Source organism: Mobula hypostoma, chromosome 9 (genome assembly GCF_963921235.1).
Source record: "Mobula hypostoma chromosome 9, sMobHyp1.1, whole genome shotgun sequence".
In the NCBI taxonomy this organism is placed as follows: Eukaryota; Metazoa; Chordata; class Chondrichthyes; order Myliobatiformes; family Myliobatidae; genus Mobula; species Mobula hypostoma.
In genome coordinates, this window is record NC_086105.1 from 144948962 (window position 1) to 144964328 (window position 15367).

The 15367-nt window shown below is 47.9% G+C and overlaps 1 protein-coding gene across 1 annotated transcript in view; it reads right to left on the reverse strand.

The window, feature by feature from the left end:
* The window catches only part of LOC134352133 (extracellular serine/threonine protein kinase FAM20C-like), a 120626-nt gene extending 118082 nt beyond the window's left edge, over positions 1-2544 (reverse strand). Inside the window, exon 1 of the mRNA XM_063059360.1 lies at positions 1400-2544. Within this exon, the coding sequence (XP_062915430.1) occupies positions 1400-1842 (443 nt within the window). The 5' untranslated portion in view covers positions 1843-2544. The remainder of the gene's footprint in view (positions 1-1399) is intronic.
* Between the last annotated feature and the right edge of the window lie 12823 nt (positions 2545-15367).

Genomic DNA, 15367 nt, shown 5'->3' on the forward strand with positions numbered 1-15367 from the left:
CTCAACCCCTTTCTCCTGCCTTCTCCCTGTAACCTTTGACACCCTGATTAATCAAAAACATGCTAACCTCCACTTTAAATACACCCAACCACTTGACCTCCACAGCCATTCATGGCAACGAATCTCGCAGATTCACATCCCTATGGCTGAAGAAATTTCTCCTCATCTCTGTTCTAAAAGGATGTCTCTGTTTTCCCCTGGATGCTCCAGTTTCCTCCCGCAGGAGATGTGTGCAGGTAGTGGGTCAATTGGACACTGTAACTTTTGTGTAGGTGGATGGCAAGAAAATTGGGGTTGAACGTTCCTTAAGAAAGAACAGATTGTATTGTGTGTGGGTGAAGGGTAGATCCTGGGGAGAGTTGATGAGGATGTGGGGAGGACAAAATGGAATAAGGGTCGGTTAACAAGTGTGTAAGTGAGGGGCAGAATCTGGGGAGTGGGGAGATGCCACAGTCATGTAGCTGTTAGCACGACACTGTTACAGCTTGGGGCATCGGAGTTCAGAGTTCAATTCCAGCATCCTCTGTAGGAAAGTTTGTACATTCTCCTCGTGACCACGTGGGGTTTCTCCGTTTCCTCTCACAGTCCAAAGTAGGTTAATTGGTCATTGCAAATTGTCCTGTGATTAAATAAGTGGGCTGTCGGTTTCTGTGGCTCGGTAGGCCTTGTCCCATGTTGTATCTTGAAATTAGGGGCTCACGGACCCCCTCAGTTAATGGTAGGGGTCCATGGCATAAAAAGGATGGGGACCCCACTCTTAATAAATAAATTGGCAGATAGATAGATAACTAAAGAATTATATTCAAGTAGAATAAATTACCCCAGGTTTGGGGCCAAAGGACCTGTCCTTTGCTATAGTGCTCTTTGACTAATGGGTCGGTGAAAGGTAGAATTTTTGGGGGTGGGGTGGGGAAGTTGATAGGATCATACGGAGAATAACTTAAAAATGACCACTGCAAACTGACCCAAGTGTTTAAGCCATTTGGGACTATTGATGGGAAGATGAAAAAGGACGAGTGTGGGTCCACTGACCACTGTAAGTTACTTCCAGCGTGCAGGTTGGACGGAGAATCGAGGAGGAGGTTATGGAAACTTTGGGAGAATGAAGTGGAGATTAGTGCCGGTCTATTGGCCACTGCTACTCGCCCAGAATGTGGAGGCAAATAGTGGAATTTGAGGGGAGTTAATCGGGGGAATAACACAGGATTTGTATGGAGTTGGTTAACACTATAAATTGTCCCAAATGTGCGTGGGTGCAGGGTGGAATTTGAGGGGAATGCTAGGTTACAGAGAGGATTAGTGAGGAGGAATACGGACTAATCCGATGGGCCGAAAACCGACAAGAAAGGAACGAGCATCACCACCACCTTACCCCCGCAACAACCTCTCAAGGACTTACCAGTCTCGGGGGTCGCCGGCCTTGGGGTTGAACCTGATGTCCGAGTTGACGTTGAAGAGGATGTCCTGGGTGCGGAGTGCCGGCGGCGGCCTCTGGTAGAGCGGGTGGCCGAAGAGGGCGGCCAGTTTGGAGGGGCGGCTGCGAGCGGCGGCCCGCGGCTCGCCCTCGGACACCAGCCGCTTGCCGCTGCGGTTCGCGGCCGGCGCCGTGCCGAAGTCCTGCAGGATGCGCAGTGTGTGTTTGTCCCAGCCGGGCGGGCGGTGCTGGCAGGGGCAGCCGGCCTCACCTCCTCCTCCCCCGGTCGCCGCTGCTGCCCCCGGCCCGCCGGCGGCTCCCCCCGCCGACCTCCTCTCCAGGCGGGGCAGCAAGTCTGTCAGGATATGCATGGTGCAGGCGACCAGGAAGACGGTTACCACCAATACCCGGAACCTCCGCGGCAGCATCGTTGTCTGATGGAGGGAGAGGAGGGGAGGGGAGGGAAAAAGAGATGAGGGAGGGGGAGATAAAAGGAGTGAGAGGAGAGAGATGGAATGAAAAGGGAAGAGAGGGAGAGGAAAAAAGAGAGAGGAGGCAGTAGACGAGAAAGAGGAGGAGGGGAGGGAGTCGGGATTCCAAGCCCTCAGCCGGCGGGGCAGCGAGCTCCGATCAGCGCCGTGTCATCTGGAAGCGGCTTCACATTGCAAGTCTTGGCGCTCCTGGTTCATCTGTCTTGGCGCAGTGTGTGTGTGTGAAAGTGTCTCCCTCTCGCTCTCACCGAGACCGAGCCATCGAGTTCCCGAGAAGGAGCATCAGACGTGGAGCCGCTCACTGATTGGAAATCCGGCGGCCGCTCTCTCCGGCAGCGTCGGGGAGAAGTAGTGAACACACACACACACATACACTCTAAACCTTCTCCCCTCCCCTGGATGGGAGGAGTAATGGTGACTCCCCGCTACAAAGCCAACCCTACCTTTCTCCAGAGGCAGGGATGCGGGAGGGGGGAGAGTGGGGTAGAAGGGATTGTCTGGTCGAACTGTATCCCAATCGGCTCTCCCGTCCCGGCAGAGTCTCGTCCTAGACAGAGGGGGTGGGGAACGGGAAAGATATAGGTGGGGATGATCCCCGGAGCTAGAAGATTTCCCCCACCCCTGGCAACTTGCAATAGCCCACCGCTTCCAATCAGAGCGAAGGGGCGGCTTTTAATCCCCACCCACCTCTACTTCTCTCCTCCTCCCCCGTCAGGGAACGGGGGTGGGGGGAATCACAATACAGATAATAACCGGGGGGACAAAGATATAGAGGGAGATATCACCGTGGCAGAGAGAATAAGTTAGAGAGAGGGGAGCTATGGAAGAAAGAGGAGAGAGACTGACGGACGAGAGAGAGAGACAGAGAGAGAAATCACTGACAGAGAGAAGACTGGGAGGGGGGAGAGAAGGACGGTGACAGGGAAAGAAAAGGATGTGAGAGACGGTGATACAGTAATCGGGGGAGAAAGGGGGTATAGAGTGGGAGAGGGGGACTGAGGGAAGGTGAAAGTGACAGGAAAAGAGAGTGTTGAAGGGGAATTTGGGGAAGAGACAGGAGAGAGACAGAGAGTGAATGAGAGACTGGAGGAAAAGGGAGTGACGGGGTGGGGGGTGAATACGACGATTAAAGAAGGGGTGACTGGGGGAGAGAAGGCGGCCAGGCTGAGGGAGGGGGCAGTCAGAGAGGAAGAGGTGTGAGGAAGAGTTTTTTTAGAGAGAGAGAGGCGTAGGCGGCAGAGGGAGCCGGTTGCATTTGGGCACCGGCACAGCCGCCTTGTTGTGCGGAGCCGGTTCCAGGAGCAAGTCTCACCGCCAGCCGCCCGATCAGCACACACGGGGAGGAAATGATTTATTACATATATGTGTGTGTATGTTTTGGGTTGAAATCGAAACGCGGCCCGAGTACATTGCCAACAGGGGAAAACACGGGCGCAGTCTGGCCACCAGACCTGATGTCCCAGGTTTGCGCCCCCCCTCCCGTCTATTGTTTTTTTTGTACTTGCCACAGTCTGCTTGTTTGATTCCGTTCAAGCAGGCGAACTGATTTTTATTTGCCTGAACTTAAAACGACGAAGGCAGTTCTTTGGGCCATGTCTTTGGTCCGCGCGGGTTCCTGAACATACAGGTTTGCTCAGTATCTCTTCCCTTGCTTTCTCCGGCTTTTGGTTACATTTCTCTCCTTCCTCTGTGCTCTTAACTCTTTTAACATTTCAGCATGTCAAGAGTATACAGACAGTGCTGGAGGAACTCGGCGTGTATGAAGGGGAATAAACAGTTGACATTTCGGCCGAGACCCTTCATCGGGACGGCTGGAGAGACTCGGCAGATCGAGCAGCGGCTACGGAGGCAAAGAGATAGTCGACGTTTCGGGGCGAGATCCTACCCCTCTGCCGCCGGAGTTTACTATAACTCTTAAATGCAGCATAATAGATGGAAACGTTTTTATTAAAATAAACTTTATGTACACATCATCAATCTATGTATCTGAGTCCCGAGGAAGTCTGAAACGTCGACTGTCTATACCCCTCCATTTATTCTGCCTGACCTGCTGAGTTCCTCCAGCATTTTGTGTGCGTTGCTATGTACACAAGCTATCTTATCTATTTATATTTATTGTTTTTTTAAATTATGTTCTTTATCTTGGCGTGTTGTGTGTGTGTTATGTCTTTCTCCTTTACACTTGTGTATTGGAAGTGACATTAAACAATCTTGAACCTCCCTTGAATCTTGAATTCCCAATGAAAATATTTGCCAGAGTAAACAGTACCATGCCTTTTCATTGTCACATTTCATAGTCAATGCTTTCAGCCGTGTTCTACTACATTCCGTAAAATCAAACGGACTGCTGCCACTCGTGTGCCCCCCTGGGGTGACATATTACAATAATTGAGGGGCTTCTTCAGCCGGGTTGGCCCGATGAAAAGGTCGAACTTCTCCCACGGCCAGGAAGAGAGTGGGTTAAAGTTTTTGCTAACTACGTAATCCCGACAGCGGAGAATCTGTAATTATGTCTCAACGATAGACATCATACATTTTATCTGTTCAGTGAACTGATCCGTGGCTCAGAGATTGGGGCGGTAATGTCTGCGCCAGATACAGCGTTAAAGCCACGGTGCGCTTCAATCCTCCCGCTCTGCAACGGCCCACGTCGTAACTCATTAGAAAAGACGCGTGGAACTCACTTCGAAACTTCAGAGGCTGACGTTTGGCACGTTGCCCCAGTCGGCTGTTTGTAAACATTCGCCACGATATCAGGACATCCATTAGCCTCTCGTTTTAAACCTCAGTTCTAAAGTTCAAAGTTCAAAGTAAAACGTATTATCAGAGAACATACAAGTCACTGCCTACGACCCTGAGGTTCTTTGTCTACGGGCCTGCAAAAACTTCTGGCACTGACAAACAATTTCTCACACGCACGCATTTCTGTGATACATGCACATAAAGTAATATTAGCATAAACTATACTGAAAAGCCCAAATATTATCATGTTATCCCAGTAAACCCAACTAGCCTCCCAATATTAGCATCGATATTGTTGAATATTGTCTCAGTATTTTCATAAATTATCCAGGTAGACCCAATCAGCTTCTCAATTTAGCATAATTATGCTAATGTTTTAACGCTCCTCTATATTAGCATAAATGTTCCTGATTTAGAATCTTGACTACGCCCATAAATTATCCAGTTGAAACCAATGAGCTTCACTATCTTTGATACTGAAGCCACACCTCTTTTTTCCTTCACTCTCTCGTTTGTCAACCATTTCCCAAAGAAAAGGGAATCCCCAAAAGATATTCACATTTTTGTTAAATATTATTTTGCTTAAGAATTATATCCTTTGTTTATTCTGTGAATGAAAAGTGTAATGGTAATTATACACTCAGTATCCACTTTATTCAGTGCCCCGGGTACCTAATAAAGTGGCCACAAAGTGTATGTTTCATGGTCTGCTGCTGCTGTAGCCCATCCACTTCAACTTTGCATATGTTGTGTGTTCAGAGATGCTCTTCTGCACACCACTGTTGTAACGTGTGTTTATCTAAGTTACTGTTGCCTTCTTGTCAGCTTGATCCAGTCCAGCCGTCCTCCTCTGACCTTTCTCATTAACAAGGCGTTTTCACCCACAAAACTGCAGCGCCTGGGACTGTTTATTGTTTTTCTCACCAATTTCTGTAAACTCTAGAGACCGTTGTGTGTGAAATTCCCAGGAGATCAGCAGTTTCAGAGATACTCAATTCATCCTGTCTGTCACCAACAATCGAAGTCACTTAGATCACATTTCTTCCCCATTCTGATGTTTGGTCTGAACAGCAACTGAACCTCTTGACCATGTCTGCATGCTTTTATGCATTGAGTTGCTAACACATGATTGGCTGCTGAGCTATTTCTATTAATGAGCAGGTGTACAGATGTACCTAATAAAGTGGCCACTGAGTATATAGTCAATAGGAAATCCTGCTTCGTTGACCATTACACTTAGTGATGGAGCAATAAATTCCTCCCTCTATCCGCTACACTGGCAATCAGTCCAAAAGCGATTTCCAAAATTCCAGCTAACAGCATGGTATAGGCAGCAATAAATCTTGTGGAATCATTAACCCCTTGCCCTCGCAATTAAACGAGGTAAGCTTTCAAGAGTTCCGTGCCTCTCTTAAAATTGCCTGGGGCATTTTTCTTTCCAGACACATGTACACCAGGCTAGGCTGTTATTGTTTAGCAATTTGTGTCTTTGGAAGAACAAAGAATGACAGGAGTCTGGTCTCACTGCAGTCACTTGCAGTATACACGCAGTGGTCTCTTTATTAGGTACACCCATATACCTGCTCGTTAATGCAAATATCCAATCAGCCAATCATGTAGCAGCAACTCAATATGTAAAAGCATGCAGGCAAGGTCAAGAGGTCCAGCTGTTGTTCAGACCAAACAATAGAATGGGAAAGAAATGTGATCTAAGTGACTTTGACCATGGAATGATTGCTGGTGCCAGACAGGGAGGTTTGAGTATCTCACACACTGCCGACCTCCTGAGATTTTCACACACAACCGTCTCTAAAGCTTGCTGAGAATTATGCAAGAAACAAAAAAAAAATCCAGTGAGTGACAGTTCTGTGGGTGAAAACGCCATGTTCATCAGAGATAGAGAGATCAGGGCAGAAAGGCCAGACTGGTTCAAGCTGACAAGAAGGTGACAGTAACTCAAATAACGACACGTTACCACTGTGGTGTCCAGAAGAGCACCTCTGAATCCACAACACGTTGAATCTTAAAGTGGATGGCCCATGCCACAGAAGACCATGAATATTCACTCACTGGCCACTTCATTGGGTACAGGAGGTAGACAATAAAATGGGCACTGAGTGTATTTCCAGTTCTTACAGTCCTTTTATGTAATCTATGTCTTATCAAAATCATAAACACAAGAGATTCTGCAGATGCTGGAAATCCTGAGCAACACACACACACACACACACACACACACACACACACACACAGTCCTGGAGGAACTCAGCAGGCCAGGCAGCATCTATGGAGGGAAATAAACAGTTGGCATTTCATATTGAGTCCCTTCATCTGGACTGTAAGATAACCCTATGATGCCCATGCGCAGCTCTCCAGTGAAAAATGATATCATATCCGTTAAATGGGGGCCGTGGACAATTCTGATTTGATGGAGAACGGATGTGAAAGCACAGAGGAACATCTGGAGAAATTTCTGAAACGCCCGTTTGCTGTTGTCATTACTGTGTGGTCATGAGTCTTTCGGAGGGTAGCCCTCAAAATCCCCGGCCTTGCCTGCTTTTGGCGACCGAGAAGGAGGTCGAATCATTCGGACAGAGATGGCGCTCATTACTCAGTGTGGGAGAGCTGATCAGAGCTCGAAGTTTTCGGATGATTCAGAGTCGGATTGTGGTCGGCATGGCAGGGAGAGTTTTTCTTCCTTCTCCCGTCTGCGTGAGATGTGGGACATTTGAGAGACTTTGAATTTACTGTGCTCACGGACTTCTTCATCAAGTTATGGTATTGTTACACTGTTTGTAACTATATGTTATAATTATGTGGTTTTGTCAGTTTTTTCAGTCTTGGTTTGTCCTGTGTTTTGTGATATCACACCGGAGGAAATAATGTATCATTTCTTAATTCATGCATTACTAAATGACAATAAAAGAGGACTACATGTCTTCATAATCACAAAATTTCCCATTGCTGGAAGTCAGGAACTGTAGCAAATCTGGGTGAGCACATGGTTAAAGAGTTGGAGAGATGCAGAGATCACGGGGTGGGGGGCAGTGAGAGAGGTCTCACTGAACTCCTAATAAAGGGAAAATTTGCATAGGCATGCCTCAAAGAGTCCTCAGAGTGGAGCAGCAAGTCATAAACATTTCCCTCTATAGATGCTGACTGACCTGCATCGTTCCTCCAGCACAAATGCCTGCAAGAAAATGAAACAGTATGTGGTGACATACACTGTCTGTACTTTGATAATAAATGGGTGGGGTTAAGATGGCGCCAAGTGGTTGCTTCTTGCAGCTCACCTGCGGAAAACAGCTTAAAATCCTCTCTTTTACTTTCAAGGTGGTTGAGGTTCTATTGCGGTCCTGAAACTGAGTCTTTTTTTAAATGGCAGATGAGTTCCTGTTTCTGGAGTTCACCTGTTGACTGCAGAACTTGGTCCCTCTTTGGGTGCTTTACCCTTGCTCGGTGGGTGGTGGGTACTGACACTTCATGCTGAAATGAGCTAGGGGGAGGTTGATGCTTCATTGCTGCTTGTGTGAGGGAGAGGGGACTTCGGAGTTCTAACATTCTTCTGTCATTCATTCTTTTGCGGTTCTTCTGTTTCCGTGGATGTCTGTGAAGACTAAGTTTTTCAGGTTGTATATCGTATACATTTTCTGATAATAAACTGAACCACTTGAACTTTGAACAACAGGAATTCTGCAGATGCTGGAAATTCAAGCAACACACAACAAAGTTGCTGGAGAACGCAGCAGGCCAGGCAGCATCTGTAGGAAGAGGTGCAGTCGACGTTTCAGGCCGAGACCCTTCGTCAGGACTAACTGAAGGAAGAGTGAGTAAGGGATTTGAAAGTTGGAGGGGGAGGGGGAGATCCAAAATGATAGGAGAAGACAGGAGGGGGAGGGATAGAGCCAAGAGCTGGACAGGTGATAGGTAAAAGGGGATACGAGAGGATCATGGGACAGGAGGTCCGGGAAGAAAGACAACGGGGGGGGGGCCCAGAGGATGGGCAAGAGGTATATTCAGAGGGACAGAGGGAGAAAAAGGAGAGTGAGAGAAAGAATGTGTGCATAAAAATGAGTAACAGATGCGGTACGAGGGGAAAGTGGGGCCTTAGCGGAAGTTAGAGAAGTCGATGTTCATGCCATCAGGTTGGAGGCTACCCAGACGGAATATAAGGTGTTGTTCCTCCAACCTGAGTGTGGCTTCATCTTTACAGTAGAGGAAGCCGTGGATGGACATGTCAGAATGGGAATGGGATGTGGAATTAAAATGTGTGGCCACTGGGAGATCCTGCTTTCTCTGGCGGACAGAGCGTAGATGTTCAGCAAAGCGGTCTCTCAGTCTGCGTCGGGTCTCGCCAATATATAAAAGGCCACGTCGGGAGCACCGGACGCAGTATATCACCCCAGTCGACTCACAGGTGAAGTGTTGCCTCACCTGGAAGGACTGTTTGGGGCCCTGAATGGTGGTAAGGGAGGAAGTGTAAGGGCATGTGTAGCACTTGTTCCGCTTACACGGATAAGTGCCAGGAGGGAGATCAGTGGAGAGGGATCGGGGGGACGAATGGACAAGGGAGTTGTGTAGGGAGCGATATCTGCAGAATGCGGTGGGGGGGGGAGGGAAAGATGTGCTTAGTGGTGGGATCCCTTTGGAGGTGGCGGAAGTTACGGAGAATAATATGTTGGACCCGGAGGCTGGTGGGGTGGTAGGTGAGGACCAGGGGAACCCTATTCCTAGTGGGGTGGCGGGAGGATGGAATGAGAGCAGATGTACGTGAAATGGGGGGGATGCATTTAAGAGCAGAGTTGATAGTGGAGGAAGGGAAGCCCCTTTCTTTAAAAAAGGAAGACCTCTCCCTCGTCCTAGAATGAAAAGCTTCATCCTGAGAGCAGATGCGGCGGAGATGGAGGAATTGCGAGAAGGGGATGGCATTTTTACAAGAGACAGGGTGAGAAGAGGAATAGTCCAGCTAGCTGTGAGAGTCAGTAGGCTTATAGTAGACATCAGTGGATAAGCTGTCTCCAAAGACAGAGACAGAAAGATCTAGAAAGGGGAGGGAGGTGTCGGAAATGGACCAGGTAAACTTGAGGGCAGGGTGAAAGTTGGAGGCAAAGTTAATAAAGTCAACGAGTTCTGCATGCGTGCAGGAAGCAGCGCCAATGCAGTCATCGATGTAGCGAAGGAAAAGTGGGGGACAGATACCAGAATAGGCACGGAACATAGATTGTTCCACAAAGCCAACAAAAAGGCAGGCATAGCTAGGACCCATACGGGTGCCCATAGCTACACCTTGAGTTCGGAGGAAGTGGGAGGAGCCAAAGGAGAAATTATTAAGAGTAAGGACTAATTCCACTAGACGGAGCAGAGTGGTGGTAGAGGGGAATTGATTAGGTCTGGAATCCAAAAAGAAGCGTAGAGTTTTAAGACCTTCCTGATGGGGGATGGAAGTATATAAGGACTGGACATCCATGGCGAAAATAAAGCGGTGGGGGCCAGGGAACTTAAAATCATCGAAAAGTTTAAGAGCGTGAGAAGTGTCATGAACATAGGTCGGAAGGGATTGAACAAGGGGTGATAAAACAGTGTCGAGGTATGCAGAAATGAGTTCGGTGGGGCAGGAGCAAGCTGAGACAATAGGTCGGCCAGGACAGGCAGGTTTGTGGATCTTGGGTAGGAGGTAGAACCAGGAAGTGCGGGGTGTGGGAACTATAAGGTTGGTAGCAGTGGATGGGAGATCCCCTGAGCGGATAAAGTCGGTGATGGTGTGGGAGACAATGGCCTGGTGCTCCTTAGTGGGGTCACGATCGAGGGGTAAAAAAGAGGAGGTATCCGCGAGTTGTCTCTGTGCCTCGGCAAGGTAGAGGTCAGTACGCCAGACTACAACAGCACCCCCCTTATCAGCGGGTTTAATAATAAGGTTAGGATTAGTGCGGAGGGAGTGGACTTCTCTAACTTCCGCTAAGGCCCCACCTCCCCCTCGTACCCCATCTGTTACTCATTTTTATGCACACATTCTTTCTCTCACTCTCCTTTTTCTCCCTCTGTCCCTCTGAATATACCTCTTGCCCATCCCCCCTTGTCTTTCTTCCCGGACCTCCTGTCCCATGATCCTCTCATATCCCTTTTGCCAATCACCTGTCCAGCTCTTGGCTCCATCCCTCCCCCTCCTGTCTTCTCCTATCATTTTGGATCTCCCCCTCCCCCTCCAACTTTCAAATCCCTTACTCACTCTTCCTTCAGTTAGTCCTGACGAAGGGTCTCGGCCTGAAACATCGACTGCACCTCTTCCTACAGATGCTGCCTGGCCTGCTGCGTTCACCAGCAACTTTGATGTGTGTCACTTGAACTTTGATTTTGACTTTCAGTTTTGTTATTTGGAATCAAATATTTTCCCCCAGGGGTCTGTTCCACCCCCCCCCACCTAGATAAGGGTAAGTGGAATGATGTCATACAAGAAGGGGAACCTTGATGCAGCGATTCACACATCCTCTAGTACCACAGCCAATCAAGTGCTCTCACATTTGGCTGGATGACTAGTTCATCACGAGCTCAGCCCTCCCTACCATTGACAACACCGACAGGGGTTGTTGCCTCAAGAGGGTGGCATCCATCATCAGAGATCCCCACCATCTGGGCCATGCCTTCTCCTCGATGCTACGTTGGACAGGAAGTACGAAAATCGGAAGTCCCACACCACAAGGTTCAGGGACAGCTACATTCCAACACGGAACAGTTTCTTGAACCAACCTTACCCTGCCTCAGCAACAGAACATCAGAGAGAGAGCACCTCTTGCACTACTTTGGATTTGTCTCTGATTGTATTTTTGGACTGATATCTTGTTTTTGCATAGTTCTTTTCATTGTCTTGTATAACTTGATGTACAATGTATGTATTATTTACGTCCTGAGCGCTGCTGTACCTACATGTCTCCGATGCTGCTGCAAGTGAGCCTTTTGTTGTATCTGTACCTCACTGTGTTACCAAACAGCGCCACCAACGATCATTCTGAAATATCCTGAGCATCAGCTGGAAGGACAGACACACTAACACCAGCATACTGGAGGAGGCCAACAGGGACAGCATCTCCGCCACGATAAAGCAACACCATCTCTGATGGATAGATCATGTCACCACATCTCCCTCTCCCTCAAGAGGTGACCTGATAGATGAGAGGTGACCTGATAGAGGTGTATAACAGCGGACCCCAAACACCGGCCCGCCGACCGGTACCGGGACACAAAGCATGTGCTACCGGGCCGCGAGGAAACGATATGAGTCAGCTGCATCTTTCCTCATTCCCTGTTACGCACTGTTGAACTTGAACACAGGGTTACCAACTGTCCTGTATTTGCCAGGACATCCCGTATATTGGGCTAAATTGGTTTCTCCCACACAGGACCGCCTTTGTCCCGTATTTCCCTTGCTAAGGTAGAGTGTTCCTATGAAACCTTTTGTGTCGAAATGGCGTAAAACGAAGAAGTAATTACCATTAATTTATATGGGAAAAACTATGAGCGTTCCCAGACCCAAAAAATAACCTACCAAATAACACATAAAACCTACAATAAAACTAACATATAGTAAAAGTAGGAATGATATGATAAATACACAGCCTATATAAAGTAGAAATAATGTATGTACAGTACTGTATGGTCGGGAAGATTAAGCCAAAATCGAGTTGTGGGAGAAAACTCCGGCACGTAGGCGCGTGCGCACAGAGGTGCCCACGTAAGGCTTCATGGTCATGGTAGTCTTTCTCGGGGTAAACCCAAGTGTCCTGTATTTGAATGCTACTTTTGTCCCTTATTTGGGAGTGAGAAAGTTGGCAACCCTAACTGTAAAAGACATGTTGAGGTGAGTTTAATCCCACTTGAACACTCCCCGCGCCCGCCCGCCACCCCCCTGCCCCGTCGGCCAGTCCACAAGAATATTGTCAATATTAAACCGGTCTGCGGTGCAAAAAAGGTTGGGGACCCCTGGTGTATAAGATGGCGAGAGGCATTGATCGTGTGGATAGTCAGAGGCTTTGTCCCAGGGCTGAAATGGTTGCTACAAGAGGACACAGGTTTAAGGTGCTGGGGAGTAGGTACAGAGGAGATGTCAGGGATAAGTTTTTTACTCAGAGAGTGGTGAGTGCGTGGAATGGGCTGCCGGAAATGGTGGTGGAGGCAGATACGATAGGGTCTTTTAAGAGACTCCTGGACAGGTACATGGAGCTTAGAAAAATAGAGGGCTATAGGTAAGCCTAGTAATTTCTAAGGTAGGGACATGTTCGGCACAGCTTTGTGGGCCGAAGGGCCTGTATTGTGCTGTAGGTTTTCTATGTTTCTAACAGATCCTTTACTCCCAGTTGAAGGAAGGTCAGCAAGGCCCTGGTGGGCAGATGAAATGTCTTAAGCGTACATACTGTCAAAATCAGCCGGAAGAAAATCAACGGTGGCACTGTCGCGTAGTGAAATGCTTCACGGTACAGGTGACCTGGGTTCAATTCCTGCCCTTGCCTGTAAGGAGCTTGTATGTTTTCCCCATGGCCACATGGGTTTCCTCCAGGTGCTCTGGTTTCCTCCCACAGTCCAAAGACACACTGGTTGGTAGGTTAATTGGTCATTGTAAATTGTCCCGTGATTAAGCATGAATTAAATTGGGGGATTACAGTGCAGCATGGCTCGAAGGGCCGGAAGGGTCTACTCTGATCTGTATCTCAATAAATAAATACATCTGAAAACTGGGACGACATTGTTCTCAGCAGATACACCTGGAGGAAATCTGTTCAAGAGGGAGCTGCACCACAGGAGAGTGACCTCCGCTGTGCCACAGAGAACAAGCGACAGCTGTGAAACGAGAGACTGAGCAGCCAGAAGACCCAACCACTAACCACAGCCGCCACTTCTGCCCACACGGCGCCAGAATATGTGGATCCTGGATCGGCCTCTACAGCCACCTGAGGTCCCACCAATAGACCACCCTTAGGAGAGCATCCTACTCGACTCAAGTGATCGCACTCCTAGTGCGCACAACAATAACTCAATTTTTGTAGGTTATTTCTGATGGGTTAATTATAATGCACCAATATCTACAGAAAGTCAGATATTGAGCACGAAGTAATACTTGTTGTACTTTGAACCTAATGGCGAATAGTTCATAAATCGTGATGAAACCACAGCGTTTATGAAACAGAAAGAGACCATCAGCCCATCATGACTGGTCTAGTCCACAACCATCCAGCTACTACCATCAGGAAGGAGATACAGGGGCCCTCAGCCCAATACCAACAGGTTCAGGAACAGTTATTACCTTTCAACCATTAGGCTCCTGAACCAGCTTGGATAACTTCACTCACCAAAACTACACCACACTACAGATTGACTTTCGTGTACTCTACAACTCATGTTCTCAGCATTACCTATCCTTTTATTTACACAGTTTGTCTTCTTTTGCACATTGGTTGTTTGTCAGCTCTTGTTCGTATACAGATCTTTTCATCTGTCAGGGTGTGCGCACACAGGACCGGACCCAGGTGCGGAGGTACAGCAGACTCTGTCACGGTGGAGTGCTGGCAATGACTCGATCCGGGTGGGGAGGAATAGTGGACTCCCATGTACAGATGGACAAGAGGTTAGAAACAGGAACCAGCAGGGAATCAGAAGCATGGCCGAGTAACACCGTGAGACAAATCATTCTTCATATACACAAGGACCCTGACCCAATGGTAAACAAGAGTCCCCTTTAAGTAATTATAGAAAGCGGAAAACCCTTGCCAGTCATAATTAACTTGACAATGTTAAACAGAAACCACCAGGGCTTAACAGCTCTAACAATGAGTAAATACAGGTAGCTGAGAAACCTGGAAATCCAGTGCTCTGCTGCAAGGCCCACAGGGTTCGTGCAGGGAGCCTAGAACCAGAGGACACAGCCTCAGAACAGAAGGACATCCCTTCGGAACAGAGATGAGGAGGAATTCTCTTAGACAGAGGGTGGTGAATCTGTGGAATCCATTGCCACTGAGGACTGCGGAGGCCATATCATTGGGTATATTTGAAGTGGAAGCTGGTGGGTTCTTGATTAGCCAGGGCATCAAAGGTTACAGGGAGAGGTCAGGAGAATAGGGTTGAGAGGGATAATAGATCAGCCATGATGGAATGGTGGAACAGACTCAATGGGGTGGAAAGCCTGATTCTGCTCCTGCGTCTTATGTTCTTTATTCATAAATTCTATTTTATATTTTTGTAAACGCCTGCAAGAAAATAAATCTCTTGTTAGTATATGCTAATTATGCCTACTTTGTTAATAAATTTTGACTTTGACTTTGAAAGTGGAGATATTCAGATTCATTTCCCTTCCCAGCTCTCTCTTCACAGTCCTTTAACACACTGCTTAAAGTGCTGATATGTATCGATATCATATCACATACTGTATACGCAGAGCAGACTTGATGGATTGAATAGCCCATTTTTTACTCTGATGTCTTATGGTCTATCAGGCTGAGTAACATCTTCTTACCCCAGGCTGTTAGACTTCTTAACACCCTGCTGCCACCCAGAACACACGTCTGAATAACCTACTGCCCCCTTCCCCACCCTCACTGACACACTCTCATCCTGCACTGGGCACTTTTCATCTTTTATTGCTGCTGTTTCACATATTGATACAAGTGTTTGTTTTATTATAATAGTGCCAGTAACGTTATACTATCATAAACACGCACCTCGCACTTCACGCCAA